Genomic DNA, 15,599 nt, shown 5'->3' on the forward strand with positions numbered 1-15,599 from the left:
ATCGAGTGGCTCGTGGAAAATCCTGGCCATGGGATTTGACACTACTAATTATTGCTAATAAGATATGAAGATATTCTTAGGTAGAATGGTAGTTAGTTTAATTGCTTCAAGAAAAAAGAAAAAAAGAATGGTAGTCAGTTTGGACAATTGCACCCGTCATCTATATATGTGAATATAAAGTAAAATTAAATTCAAACTTAATCCTTTGCCGGCATTTGATTTTCCTATTTAGTAAATAAATCGATATACGACTATCGTACAATTTGATAATGTAATAATGGAAATCAACCATTTGATCAACACTTATAAAAATTATCCGAAGTGATCCCATCAAACAGATTGATGATCATGTCGGCGAAAGAGGCGGTACGTTGTGCGTTTCAGAGATTGTCGTGGAAAGAAAAGTGGGATCAGAAGAGGATATGGGTCATGAGGATTGACAAATCTCTCTCTCTCTCTCTCAAACTCACTGTATCTCTCTCGATGTGCAATTAGAAGAATGGGGAAGATGAATCACTACCAAAAAGAAGAAAAATAGGCACTTAGTGTCGTTTGAATAATTTCGTTTTAAAAAAGGAGCAAAACATAGGGACGAGTTTCCAAATTAGTATTGTTTATTGTTCAAATGACGTTAATTAACGCCATTTCTGTCCAAACAACACTATCTAGAACAGTAAACGACACTACCCCATTAGCTTCATTTTACTGTTCAAATGACACTATTTGGATAGTGCCGTTTAAACAGTAAAATGGCATTAATGTGAATTAAAAAAAAAAAAATTCCTCCTCTTTTTCTTCTTATCTTCCTGTAGAAGTTCCTGGAGCTTCCTCCTCCTTCTTTCTTCAGCCTCCTACGCAGGAGGAGACGGGAGTACTTCTTCTTCTTTCTTGAGCCTCGAGCTCCTACGCAGGAGTGCATGAAGGGACTGTGCGAGAGCTTTGAAGCTCCTGCGTGCACAGGAGCGCAAGAGAGCTCCTCTCTCTTATCTCTCTCTCTTTTTCTCTCCCTAAAAAAGGTTAAACAAAAATTTATAACTAAATTTTTCACCATAAGAATTAGTATTGTTTAAACAGTAAATGGAGGAAAAAAAAAAAAGTGTTGTTTACTGTTCAAAAGACACTAATTTTAAATTTAGTACCACTTAAATAATAAACGGCGCTGACTTCAATTTGACATCGTTTGTACGGTAAACGAAACAAAGAAAAGTGTAGTGGAGATATGGGTGATTGAGGAGAAAATAATAAACAAAGAAAAGTGTCCCTTTTTTTTTCTTAAATTTTTATTCGTTATGGTGTCTACCGTAAATAAGCTAAAAAGTAAAAATGTCTAGTAGAGGCTCATAATAGTCAAATTATGAGTCATTTGGTTATTGAGATGCTCTTAAATTGAGAGTCGTACGTTAGGATAATTAACTTACGTATTGCCTGTGAATTTCTTTGTCCTTTTCTTTCTTTCTTTTATTTAAACCATCAGTTTGAGTGATTCTTGTCTATAAAAAGGCCCTGATGGACGGTGCCTCCCACCCACAATAACCAAAATCAGTGATGGCATTTGAAGGCTATCTACTCCTAGGCCTCCTCGTCTTTCTTGCTTCATTGATTGATAATAGCATTATTGCTGTTACACCATGTCTAAACAGTACTGATTCACTCAACCGGAGCAGTTTTCCGGCGGGTTTCATTTTCGGAACGGCATCATCGTCTTACCAGGTAAGTCCTACGTACATACCTGTCTGTATCATAATAGGGTTTCATAAAGTGTCAAGCATGAGGCATCTATATATCAAGTACGTATATATGCCAATTAATTTGTTTTTAAAATCCAGTATGAAGGTGCGGCAAATGAAGGTGGCAAAGGACCAAATATATGGGATACTTACACCCATAGATATCCAAGTCTTTCTCTCTCTCTCTTGAAAACAAAGTATGAACTACCAATATTGTATGCATTATATATTGGGTTATATTATAACTTCTTTCTTTATATATTCACCTTTTTTTTTTAGTACAAAAAATAATGAAATGCAAAGATCTTGCATATTTGGACGCTTTAAATGGCTTTGTTGTTTCCATTGTCCTTGACTTGTTTCTTACAGAAACGGCACCCAACAACTTAAATTGTCTTGAGGCGATGGGGATGTGAATGTATGCTCTTGAGTCTTGGCAGATCTATAAGATTTATTATTAAAAAAATTTATTATTAAATCTATAAGATTTATTCGTGGGATTTTAGAGGTTCTAGAGATTTAAAGGTTAATTTTAAAAAAAGATGTACGAGAAATATAAAAAAATCATTTATATTGATAAAAAATGGAAAAAATTTGGTGCCAAATTGGTTTTTGTTGATCAGCTTTTAGTGGATGCAGAATTGCTGAAAAAAGAATCGAAATTTATTGAAATGGAGCAACTATGGACTTAAGTTTTGAACTAAAATTTTTTATTTCATTTTAAGAGACAGTTTAATTGGTTGAAGATCACACCTCATAAAGTGGAGGTTACGAATTTAAATCAGTCATTCTTTCTCTTGTGTGGACATGGCAAAAAAAAAAAAAATCTTTATTTTGATGTTTAAATCCTTACTTATTTCAAAAGTGAAGTTAAATTAAAAATAATAAATTTAATAGTTTAAATTGGTATCTTGACTAACAAGCTGCATAAATTTCTGAAGTCAAAACCCAATTGGGTTTCGTGCCTACCCTAGCACAAACTCCTACAGCATCTTTATTAGAAAATAAAAAAAAAATAATAAAAGAAACCTTTAGTTGTTTCGTTTGTCATTTTTGTAATTTCTTCTTTAATTAAAGTTCAGAAACTCTTAATGTAATATATCGAATTTTTAATTTTTTTGTAATTTCACTCCTCCTATTATCGTTTGTGATTAACTCAAATGATCAAAGGATAAAATGACTTTTATATTCCTGTAAACTTTATAAAACTACAAAATTACAATTAAATTACAATATTTTTTTAGGGTATTTTGGAAATTTTTCACTCATCCGTTAGGATTTTCTGTCCGTTAGGATTTAATGAAAAATCCTAATAGATGAGTGAAATTGTAATTTTTTTAAAGTTCAATATACTAAATTAAAAGTTCTTAAACTTTGAGAAATATTACAAAAGTGATCGAAAGTTCAAAAGTGTTAACCAAAGTTTCTAAAAAATAAAATAAAATGTTAGCTAGGCTCGTTCTTAATGAATTAGAAATACTTCTACAAGATGCAATAATATAGGGATTAGTTTAACCATGGGGTTATTTTATTGGTTCTTCGAATCAAGTGAGGCCAATGGAAAAGCTCTATATATCCTTTGTCTTCATATATTCTCCATGACCACCGAACGTTTACTGTCATCTTCACATGACTAGCTAAAACAACAAAGTTAATTGTCTGCATTTTTGTCTATACGTATTTGGGTAGTTTGGCATGTGTACGGTGTTCTACTAGTACTTGGTTAACTTATGGCTCAAAGAAGCGCATAGAAATAAATCTCTTTTATATATTTTACGATCGAATATAAGAAGTATATGAAATTGCAGGTAGGATAACGGATGGCAGTAATGGAGATGTAGCTGTTGATCAATATCATCGCTATAAGGTTTGATCACCTTTCTAATTATGGTTTAAGCCAGTTTGATGTTGGCGACAATTTGATAACAACTTTATTTTTCATATTATATATTATATTATAGGAAGATGTTGGGATTATGAAGGAGATGGGTTTAGATGCATACAGGTTCTCGATCTCTTGGTCCCGAGTGTTGCCAAGTAAGATTTATCCCTAGCCAGCTACTTTCTTGCATAAAAATACAAATAAAATGAAAAAGATAATAAATAGGGTACAAGGTTTTGAAGTAAATATTATTTTCTGACTTTGTATGTAACCATAAAAATTTCATTCGGGGTCTAAATTTCAGAAGGAAAGCTAAGTGGAGGTGTGAACAGGGAAGGAATTAAATATTACAACAACCTCATCAATGAGCTCCTGGATAAAGGTCATAAATCAATTAATCTCATGATTCCGTCGTATATATGTCATCCAGTTTTATTGCCTATATAATTCACTCTTTATTTTTCTATTAATAAATGCAGGTCTAAAGCCCTTTGTGACACTTTTTCATTGGGATATGCCCCAAGCCTTGGAAGATGAGTATGGTGGTTTCTTAAGTCCTCACATTGTGTAAGTGACTAACTCATGATCATGACATATATATATATATATATATATATATATTGTCCTTGATCCCCTTTTGTCCATCTGATCAGTAGACTTTTTTTTTTTTTTTGTAATATATTATCATAATTATGATTTGAATGAGGACCCATTTGATGGAGTGCATTATTGTTAATTACTCTAACAATTAAGAAAGCTAGCTACAAATTTGTCATGGAGTTTTGTTTAATATATATCCTTTTGCCTCATTTATTTGGCAAGAGGTCAAAAGATTTTACTATCTGAATCTGAGACATTTTGAACTTTTTTATTTATCTATATTTATTTTTCTTTGTTTATTTACACAGTTTGTCTCTTTGTTTGTCGCTTCTGGTCATTGTTTAATTTGTTGCTCTCCGCCATGTAACCAATCTCAAGCCATAGATGATTATGATCGGTTAGGGTAAACAACATTGAAATTGGTGACTGCTTCAAGAGAGCAGAAGAAATTGTACCATGCTCTTATTCAATACCTCTCGGGTTCTTATAGAAGACCCCTTATTACAAGCTCTAACTATCCCTGATTTCCTACATTTAAAAGGAAAGATAGGACCTAATAAATAAGATTATATTACTTGGAGAATAAGAATACTCTTTATTTTTTCCTAAATAGAGAATACATTTTTTTGAAATGAAGAATATTTTATTCTTGTCAAATAAACGTACTTTATTTTTGCCGAAATAAGTTGTCTTGCCAATTGAGTTGGACGATAACATGGGTTGCAAACCAGACCAATTCCCATGGGTTGCAACCTTAGCTCTAATCATGACCAAATTAATGCAAACTCTGGGCTTGCAGTCTAATTTATGTATATATGTGTATGTACACGTTGCTTTTCAATGATGACTTTCGAGACTATACTGAGCTTTGCTTCAAGGAATTTGGTGACCGTGTAAAGCATTGGATTACACTAAATGAGCCATGGAGCTTCAGCAAAGTTGGTTATGCAACCGGGCAATATGCACCTGGTCGATGTTCCAGTTGGCAAAATCTGAACTGCACCGGTGGAGATTCAGGCACAGAGCCATATTTGGTCACCCATAACCAGCTTCTTGCTCATGCAGCCGCTGTTCAAGTGTACAAGCAAAAATATCAGGTTCTATATTACTCTAAATGATATTCAATGTGCATGATTGCAGTGACGTATACCTGATCAAACCTTTTGGGTAATTGTATGAAAAACCTTTGATAGTTACGAGTGAGAATTTGTGTTCGCATGTTGGGTTCAGATTGTGTTAAACCATGCTTATAACATTATATACGTCAATTTTATTTTGACCCATTTAATTAAAAAGATCAGACTCCTCAATCAATTACGGATCAAGGAGCTGGCCTTCCACACACCAAAAAAAGAAAAAGAAAAAGATGCTAGGCCATTAAATTTGATTAAAAATTATTTTAGGTCTTTCTTTTCTTACTTTGGCCCCTCAAGTTAAATTTCTATCCATACCGTCAATCATAACCCGTTAATTAGTTTCGTGTTTGATTCATGTTAGATTTATGAGTCGTGTAAAAATTGTCAACTCTAAAATGTCGCATATCGGGTTCGGCTTATGTTAAGACATATGTATAAATTATATAGGTCAACCCTAGCTAGCCTGACCCATTTAACTAAATTGGCAAAAACCTACTGTTAGTAAAGACTACCAACATTTTTATCAACCTTGGCAAGTTTGATAGATATGATACAGTTTTGTTACACATGCACCTACTAATTGGTTATTATTTGAACATCAAATAAAAATTCTTTTTACCCTGCCGTTGCATAATTGGGAGAATTTATTAATTAACCAATGTTTATTAATTATGTCTAGGCATCACAAAAAGGGGTTATAGGGATTACGCTAATAAGCCATTGGATGGTGCCATTCTCTGATGCCAAGCACAACCGCAATGCCGCGCTACGTGCCCTTGATTTCATGTTGGGTTGGTAAGTTCTGCGCTACGTGTCAATTTGTTCGATTGCCCCTGTACTTCAAGAATTTGTTACAATTTTATTATGGTTAATTTGAATGAAAATTGTAATATTTTATGGTTAATTTACTGTAGGTTTTTGGACCCCTTGACAAATGGTGACTATCCCCATAGCATGCAGTCTCTGGTTGGAAAGCGATTGCCTAAGTTCACGAAAGAGCAATCGAAGCTTGTAAAAGGGTCATTTGACTTCATCGGATTAAACTACTATACTGCCTATTATGCAGCCTACGCACCTAACCTTAATGCGGGACATGCAAGCTACTTAACAGATTCTCTTGCCAATCTTACAGGTTAGTAGATACAACACATAATTTTTAGAATAAGGTATTCTTCCAAACTGAATTGAAGTAACTTTTTATAATAACTCAGTCTATCAAGCTAACATGTATCAAAATTCCTATAACAAAGTTTTTCTCATATGCATTCTTAATAGAACGTACAATGCAGGTGCATAGTGACCAGTCGACCTAACTTAATTACTAGTTCAACTATCATATTCAATCAAATGTGCATTTTGAACATATATATATATATATATATATATATATATATATATATATATATATATATATATATATATATAGCTTCATAGATTCTGTTGATTTAGTTAGCTTAATAACATATGATTCTTCTAATTCAATTTGGAGAAAAACTTTATTCCAATTTTTATGTGTTTCTTGTGTATTTATACTAACTAGACCACTTTTTTTTTTTTTTTTTTTTTTTTTTTTTTTTTTTATTTTATCGTGGTAGCTGAGCGCAACGGGATCCTCATTGGCCCACCGGTATGTGTTAAATAAATCTACATTTCTCTTTTGGTATATTGAAAGTTCCTAGCCTCAGAACAAAACTAGGATTTATTATATGAGGGGCCAAAACATACTGTATAGCTGTTTGATTGAAAAATATATAAATCTGTTCCCTCTAGCTAGCTAGCTAGTTCTCTGGAAGTAAAGGGAAGGGTTTGAGCAGATTCTCTTTTAATTAAATACCCTCCATTATTTTCTCTACATCACAGGCTGCGTCTGATGGGCTCTATGTCTATCCTAGAGGATTTCTGGATCTTTTGCTTTACACAAAGGAGAGGTATCATAATCCACTAATCTACATTACCGAGAATGGTAATTTTTCTTTTTAAATTATTTTCACGTAACTTCATGGAAAATTGGAGCTTTTCATGGAATGGGAGCTATTAGATGACCATTTGAACCCAAATATCTACGTAAAACTATACTGTAGGGGTTGATGAGTTCAATAATGCCACCTTGTCGCTTGAAGAAGCCCTTGTGGACAACCATAGAATTGAGTATCACCATAGCCATCTTTGGTATCTTCGCAGAGCTATCATGTAAGTACCGCTTAACAAAAGTAAAACTTTTTGTTTACATCTATGTTATTTTAAGTAGCTTTTCATATTAATTAATTTGTTTTTTTTTTCAAAAAAAAAAAAAAAAAAACTTACTTAATACACAACACATGATCATCGAGTTTGAAATAAGTGTGAAAAATAGTACTATAAATTGCTTAACAATCGCTTTCTCTATCTCTCTCGCTCTCAAATCTTGCTGGCTTTGACTATTTTGTTTTTGTTTTCGTTTGTGTTTCTTTTTTTTATTATTTTCTTGGGAACAGGGAAGGTGTAAACATTAAAGGCTACTTCGCATGGTCATTGTTGGACAACTTCGAATGGAATTTAGGTTATACAGTTCGGTTTGGCATCAACTACGTGGACTACAAGAACGGACTGAAAAGACACCCTAAGCTTTCAGCCCGTTGGTTCAAGAATTTCCTCAAGAAATAAACGGACATGACGTACGATCGATGCTCATATAATTATCAGCTATCTATATAATAATATTGGACTGTATAATTCCAATCAATAAACTTTTTTTTTTTTTTTGGACATGAATTCCAATCAATAAACTGAAGATATCATTTCTTCTCCATCTGTAATCTCTTTAAATAATGCGATTATTTTGTGTACAGACTCAAATGCTTGTTAAATAATAATCGCTTTATACTTTCTTTCTTTTTTTCGCCTAATTCTGCAATTGGTGAGAGAATGATCCATAGGCTCCGATCTATGAGATTCGCAACATGCAAATTGATTTATGATTGGGTTCTAATAAAAATCGTAATGATGGTAGGGGCCGGTAATTGTAATGGCAGGATAGATTGCTCGATATTGTTAAGGATAGAAATTTTTTTGTGATAATTGTAATGGCAGGATAGATTCCTCGTATTGGAAAGATAATATAATGCGGAATATAAATAAGTATACACAAAGAATTATATAGTTTGGTCTCTGAGGGATGCTTACAATAAAACATAGTACTTCTATTTATAGGAAAATTAGGACCTGTAACTAGGTCATAGACTTTTATTTATAGAAGAATTAGCTAAGACCGTAGGTCACCATCTTCAACTACGATTAGGTGATAGTCATTAACTGTAATTAGGTCACAATCTTCAAGTATGATAGTCTTCAATTGTAACATCTCCTCAAACTCAATTTTATTTATTTATTTCTTTATTTGAAAATTGGCCCAAAGTTTGCTGACGGGGCTGTCGGATTCGGCCGCAGAGTCGAATCTCGCTGCAAAACACCAAGGGACGGTCACCATAAAATACAAAAGCCGGCAAAAAATAAAATAAAATCCATATGCAGGATTACGTCAACATGATAAAGTTTAAATGACTACATTTTATTCTTATGTCTTTGAATAATATTTACAATATAACATACTCCTATTTATAGGAGTATTAAGATCGAACTATATGATCAACTTCAACTATAGCTTGAAAAACTGTGTACTCTTAGGCCTTCGATCTGGTGCTTAATTCTTGGCTCATTGACTAGCGGCACTAGCGCCCATCATACTGCTTCACTCCTTCCCTCAACCGGAGCAGTTTCTCGGCAGGTAATCAATGATATATATTATGTCATATTGCATTAAATGTTACAATCTGCTTACTTATTTGTTAAAAAGGAAAAAAAGAGAGAGATTTTTATAGAATTCTTTTTCTTTTCCACTAAATGTTGGCTTTCTTCGATGTCTTGCTTTTCTCATGGGGTCAAGCAACAATAGAAATATAATTCTTCTCAAATCAACATTCTATCAAGCAATCAAGGCAAAAGTTAAAAAAAGATAGAAAATCGTTTATATAGTGTTTTATATTGATAAATTGATAGAAAATACATAAGTTGTAGGATAAAGCCATCTTAATAGGCTTATATAGTTCCTAAATTCGGAACCATAAAAAATTAGAAAAAAACGAAATAAAAACACTTTTCAGTACAAATAATACAAAATGACAACTTTTTCTTCATAAACATTAGAATTACGAAATTTTCATGAAATACAAAATTGAAACTCTATTAATAAGCTTTTAAATGCCATGAGATTTGTCTCGATCCAATGTTAGATTCAAAAGACATGATTTTTTTAAATAAAATGGATCTTAAAAAAATTAATAAAATTGACCCGCATCAAGTAGTAATTAATAGAGAGCCGGATAAGAATGCTTTTTTTTTTTTTGACATGTCCACACAAGAGGGGGAGGGGGGATTCGAACTAGTGACCTCCGCTTCATGAGGCGTGGTCCCAGCCGATTAAACTATCTCTTGGGGACGGATAAGAATGCTTGGGTGTCATTTATCTTCCTTTTTTTTATTCTTATGAGTCATTTGCCTTTTCTTTCTTTCTTTTTTGAGTGGCACTTGTCTATAAAAGGCCCTGACGGTGCCTCCCTTCTCTAATAACCAAAATCAGTTTGGGATTTCAAGGCTATCTACATTCTACTCCTTTATAAGAGGCCCTGACGTACAGTGCCTCCTTCCCATAATAACTAAAATCAGGAATGGCATTTCAAGGCTATCTACTACTCCTTGGCCTCCTGGTCTTTGTTGGCTCATTAATTGAGAAAAGCATTGCTGTTATACCAAGCCATAGCACTACTGCACTCAACCGGAGAATTTTTCCGGAGGGTTTCATTTTCGGAACGGCATCGGCGTCTTACCAAGTAAGTCCTACGTGTTTGTATCATAATAGGGTTTCATAAAGTGTCCTGAGATGTCAAGCAAGCATAGCATATATCTGCCTGTCTGTATATATGCCAATTTATTTTTAAAATCTAGTATGAAGGTGTAGCAAATGAAGGTGGCAGACGACCAAGTATATGGGATACTTACGCCCATAAATATCCAGGTCTCTCTCTCTCTCTCAAAGTATGAATTACCAATATTGTATGCAACATTAACCTATAGAGGTCGTCAGGTCGGCTTGAGTAGCAAGTCGATCACTTAAGTCCAAACAATTTATTATGGTCACGCCCGCAGGCGAAAGTCTAGATTTTATTCGATCTGTGTGGAGAAAGTGTTTATATATATATTGTATGCGATATTGGGTTAAATACTAGCTAAATATATATATACGATATTGGGTTAAATACTAGCTAGTACTTATAAGCATAGAAAAAATATATATATATATATATTTTTTTTAAGTTTTTGGGTAGAGATGGGAATGGAAAATTCAAGATATATAACTAATGAGGATTCCAAAAGCTTGCTGTTTTTTTTTTTTTTTTTTTTTTTTTTTTTTTTTTTTTTTTAAATGAAGATAGAAATTAAAGTCACAATGACTTGAGACCCAAGCTTGTAGTATTATAGGAGCAAGCACGTGCTTGTCCATGCAACACATTACCGTCGTACTCTCAATATTTATTGAAATAATGGCAAAGTCTAGAGTAAGGGTTTGAAGTCATGACTTTTGTTCTGATACCCTATTAAATCATCACTTATTTAAAAAGTAAATGTGATAAAAGCAATAAATTTAATCATTTAATTAATATTTCAAAAGCATGGCTCAAAGTAGGGCACGCATATAAATCTTTTATATCTTAATAATATAAAATTTATATGAAATTGCAGGTAGGATAAAGGATGACAGTAATGGAGATGTCGCAGTTGATCAATATCATCACTATAAGGTATGTAGCACATAATAAAAAAATTAAAGAACATATATGTCACTTGTATTTTGATCACCTTTCTAATGGTTTATGCCAGTTTAAGGTTCGTGACAATTTGATAACAATTTTGTTTTTCATATTATATATTATAGGAAGATGTTGGGATTATGAAGGAGATGGGTTTAGATGCATACAGGTTCTCTATCTCATGGTCCCGAGTGTTGCCAAGTAAGATTAATCTCTAGCAAGCTACTTTCTTGCATAAAAATACAGATAAAATAAAAAGATAATAAATAGGGTACAATCAAAATATATATGATCAAGGTTTAATTTGATATCAATATTATTTTCTGACCCTTTGTAAGGTGTATAGTCCTTGTTAGGTATTGGATCTATTAGGAAGTATTATCTATTAGGTTATTCAGTTTAGTAGTGTTTTATTGCTTTACTAGTTATTCAGTTCATTAGTTATTTTATTAGTTTACTATTGTTGTGTGGGTAGATGTCTCATGTTTATCTTTTTATGTTATTATTTGGATATGATTAGGTTTATCTCTTTTATATTTTTTAAGATCGAGTCTGTTGTCAGCAGGTTAGGTTGTTGAGTTATGGGTCAAATGAAAATTCTATTTTATGTGGGACTCTATTTTCTATTGTATTTCATTCTTTTAAATATTGTTTTATTATTGAATAAAAGTAATCAATTATGTAAATTATGAATCATTGTGTTTGTGAGTTCAGATTCCTCTAATTGCTCATCGGAGGTCTAGAATTCATAAAAAATCTTATCATATCTATCGTTCTTGTCAAGTTCCCATTGTACGTTACGTAAGTACGTAACACCGTTCTATATGGAAATGAGAAAATAAATAAATAGCAAAATAAATAGAAGAAAAAAAAAAAAAAAGACAAGAATTTTACGTGGTTCGATCTATTACCTAAGTCCACTCGTTAAAGCCACAAGGACTATATTTTGCTCTTATTCACTTAATAATATTTACAATACAAAATGTTCATATTTATAAGGAGATACAGAGAATACAAAATAGTAGGCGGAGAGAATAAAATCATATTTGAGTACAATCAAATATGATTCTAGGATGTTACAATCAATTACAATATAATATTCAATGCTAAAATCAAATCCCATAATCTAAAATGTATTCTCATAATATATTCTAACGCTATCTATATGAAATTATAACAAGTTTATTTGGAGTCTAAATTTCAGAAGGAAAGCTAAGTGGGGGTGTGAACATGGAAGGAATCAAATATTACAACAACCTCATCAATGAGCTTCTGCATAAAGGTCATACAATATCATAATTCCATCACAAGTAATATATATTATCATTCATACCTATTTATCACACCTATTTTATACCGGCCAACGTGCATGACATGTTTTAAGTAGTAGCTAACATAGAAAGCTAGCTACTTAAATCATCTCACGTCAGCTAGTATAAAATAAGTGTAATAAATGAATGTGAAGAATAACATTTATCTTCCATCATATGTCGTCCACCTATATATCTTGCGCTTATAATTCACTCGTCTCTTACTAAATGAAGGTTTAAAGCCCTTTGTGACACTTTTTCACTTTGATCTTCCCCAAGCGTTAGAAGATGAGTATGGTGGTTTCTTAAGTCCTCAAATTGTGTAAGTGACTAACTCAAGATCACATTGTTTATTTTCCCCTTAATTTTGTCCATCTGATCAGTAGATCGACTTCCCCCCCCCCCCCCCCCCCCCCACCCTTTTTGTAATAGTAATATCATATTCCCCATGGGTTTCAACTTGCAACCTCTGAGCACGTTTCTTTTCAGTGATGACTTTAAGGTGTATGCTGAGCTTTGCTTCAAGGAATTTGGTGATCGTGTAAAGCATTGGATCACACTAAATGAGCCATGGAGCTACAGCAATGGTGGTTATGCAAGCGGGCAAATAGCACCTGGTCGATGTTCCAGTTGGCAAAATTTGAACTGCACCGGTGGAGATTCAGGCACAGAACCATATTTGACTTCTCATTACCAACTTCTTGCTCATGCAGCTGCTGTTCAAGTTTACAAGCATAATTACCAGGTTCCATCTTACTCTAAATGATATATATATATTCAAAACTTTTGGGTACTTAATTATATGAAAAACCTATATTAGTTAGGGGTAATTATATAATATCTTATCTCATTTTTATGATCTCAACTCCAACCCCCTAATTTCGAGTTGAATTCGTGTTGGATTTGTGGATCCTGTAAAAAACTGTTAATCGATCCTAATGTTATTAAACACTGCCAATTTTTTTGTCAATCTTAACAGAAATTTTTTAAATTTGATAGATACAGTTTTTGTTACACACATATTGCTAATTGGTTATTATTCGAACTTCAAGTACAAATTCTTTTTGCTCTGCTGTTGCATAATTGGGAGTATTTCTTAACCAATGTTCATTTTGTTCAGGCAGCACAAAAAGGTGTTATTGGGATTACGCTAAATTCCAACTGGATGGTGCCATTATCTGTTGCCAGGCACCACCGTAATGCCGCGCTACGTGCCCTTGATTTCATGTTGGGATGGTAAGTTCTTATTTGGTTGTTTTTTTTAGTATAGTAAGAGCCTGTTTGGCCTTGTAATTTTTGCGAGCTAGAAGTGTAATTTTAAACAAAATGGTAAAAAATGAATCATTTGAAAATCTGTTTCTAAAAAATTTAGAGTTTGAAAAATATAGAAAAATATATGTTTTAAAATCACAAATAAAGGAGTGCGTCTTTAAAAACACTGCAATTTTACCAATAGCTTAACAGCGTTTTCAAAAATTGCTTATTTTGAAACCGCAAACCCAAACAAACCATTTATTTGAAGAATTTGTTGCGTATTTTCATGTTAATTTGAATAAAAATGGTAATATGTTAATAATAAATTTATTTTCAAATAAAAACAAACAAACAAACGTGAAATGATCAAATTACCTCTAAACTATAATAATCCGTGGTTTACTACAGGTTTTTGGATCCCTTGACAAATGGTGACTATCCCCATAGCATGCGATCTCTTGTTGGAAAGCGATTACCCAAGTTTATGAAAGAGCAATCTAAGTCGTTAAAAGGGTCATTTGACTTCATTGGATTAAACTACTATACTTCCAATTATGTAGCCAACTCACCTCACCTTAATTCTGGAAATCCAAGCTACTTGACAGATTCTCTTGCTAATCTCACCAGTAAGTAGATATACAACAGTACTTTGAATCAATTTCTATGGCCGGGTTTCTTATGTATCTTAATTATACTAACTTTTGTCGTGGCAGCTGAGCGCAATGGGATCCCCATTGGTCCACAGGTGTGTGCTAAATCTACCAACATTTATTTTTTACCATGTTGAAGCCAATTTAATTAATATCCTAACACTTTCCCATGTAAAATATTTAATTAAAAATAGAAGATGAATGACAGAGATAAAGTTTGAATTCAAAACCTTTGTTTCGAGACCAATGTTAAATCATCATTATCTATATAATTAAAAGTTTCTCTAAATCACAGGCTGCATCAAGTTGGCTCTTTGTTTACCCTAGAGGACTTTTGCATCTTTTGCTTTATGTCAAGGGGAAGTACCATAATCCGCTAATATATATTACCGAGAATGGTAAGTTTCATATATATTTTGTTTTTTTGGTTCAATTATTTTCACATAACTTCATGACAAATTGGAACAAAGTGGTACCATTAGATGTCCCATTTGAACCTAAATATCTACAAGTATATTGTAGGTATTGATGAGGTCAATAATGCCACCTTGTCGCTTGAGGAAGCCCTTGTGGACAACCAAAGAATTGAGTATTACTATAGCCATCTTTGGTATCTTTGGAGGGCTATCAAGTAAGTTCTTAATAATGAATAGAGATCCACAACAGTTTTACTTCTTGAATTGTTAGCAATTCAAGCAACAAACGTGAGGAATTTTTTTATGAAATTCTCATACCCATACAAATCTTGAGTAGCACATTTTTTGCTCAGACATGTGAACTCAATCAAAAGAAGTCTTTCACAGTTGCAGTTTGAATTGCTAAAAATATGGATCCCCTTTAACAATAACTCTCTCTTGCTCTCAAATCTTACTGGCTTTTTTGTTTTGGGAACAGGAAAGGTGTAAACATTAAAGGATACTTTGCATGGTCATTGTTGGATAACTTCGAATGGAACTCAGGTTACACAGTTCGGTTTGGCATCAACTACGTAGACTATAAGAACGGATTGAAAAGACACCCTAAGCTTTCAGCCCATTGGTTCAAGACTTTCCTCACGAAATAGACATAACGATTGATGCTCATGATGTATTAATAATTCTTCTCCATCTATATGCTTTATAAATAGTTTGATTTCTGTTTGTACAGACTCATGAAATGGATTTATACATTCTACATGAGAAGACACTTCAACTTTGA

The 15,599-nt window shown here is 32.9% G+C and overlaps 2 protein-coding genes across 2 annotated transcripts; both read left to right on the forward strand.

Annotated features, from left to right (window-relative positions):
- Nucleotides 1–1,490: 1,490 nt before the first annotated feature.
- LOC133877193 (beta-glucosidase 12-like) lies at nt 1,491–8,216 on the forward strand. The gene is made up of 13 exons (XM_062315446.1): nt 1,491–1,710; nt 1,827–1,896; nt 3,536–3,594; nt 3,689–3,764; nt 3,914–3,991; nt 4,089–4,176; nt 5,051–5,306; nt 6,025–6,140; nt 6,260–6,477; nt 6,941–6,972; nt 7,206–7,308; nt 7,427–7,535; nt 7,820–8,216. Exons 1-13 carry the CDS (start codon nt 1,546–1,548, stop codon nt 7,986–7,988), a joined length of 1,539 nt encoding a protein of 512 aa, XP_062171430.1. The 5' UTR covers nt 1,491–1,545; the 3' UTR covers nt 7,989–8,216.
- Nucleotides 8,217–10,048: 1,832 nt separating this feature from the next.
- Nucleotides 10,049–15,482, forward strand: LOC133877192 (beta-glucosidase 13-like). Its single transcript, XM_062315445.1, has 13 exons — nt 10,049–10,210; nt 10,326–10,395; nt 11,121–11,179; nt 11,314–11,389; nt 12,393–12,470; nt 12,733–12,820; nt 12,988–13,243; nt 13,619–13,734; nt 14,161–14,378; nt 14,466–14,497; nt 14,698–14,800; nt 14,925–15,033; nt 15,297–15,482. The coding sequence occupies exons 1-13, from the start codon at nt 10,049–10,051 to the stop codon at nt 15,463–15,465; spliced, it is 1,536 nt and encodes a 511-aa protein (XP_062171429.1). The 3' UTR covers nt 15,466–15,482.
- Nucleotides 15,483–15,599: the final 117 nt, after the last annotated feature.

This window comes from Alnus glutinosa, chromosome 9 (assembly GCF_958979055.1).
Source record: "Alnus glutinosa chromosome 9, dhAlnGlut1.1, whole genome shotgun sequence".
Taxonomy (NCBI): Eukaryota; Viridiplantae; Streptophyta; class Magnoliopsida; order Fagales; family Betulaceae; genus Alnus; species Alnus glutinosa.

Excerpts from the sequence above, each read along its gene's own strand:
- LOC133877193 (XM_062315446.1), top strand. The coding sequence starts at position 1,546 with ATGGCATTTGAAGGCTATCTACTCCTAGGCCTCCTCGTCTTTCTTGCT. Across the intron at positions 4,177-5,050 it reads TTCTTAAGTCCTCACATTGT|TGATGACTTTCGAGACTATA; the intron begins GTAAGTGACTAA and ends GTTGCTTTTCAA. Across the intron at positions 5,307-6,024 it reads TGTACAAGCAAAAATATCAG|GCATCACAAAAAGGGGTTAT; the intron begins GTTCTATATTAC and ends AATTATGTCTAG.
- LOC133877192 (XM_062315445.1), top strand. The coding sequence starts at position 10,049 with ATGGCATTTCAAGGCTATCTACTACTCCTTGGCCTCCTGGTCTTTGTT. Across the intron at positions 11,180-11,313 it reads ATCAATATCATCACTATAAG|GAAGATGTTGGGATTATGAA; the intron begins GTATGTAGCACA and ends TATATATTATAG. Across the intron at positions 15,034-15,296 it reads TATCTTTGGAGGGCTATCAA|GAAAGGTGTAAACATTAAAG; the intron begins GTAAGTTCTTAA and ends TTTTGGGAACAG.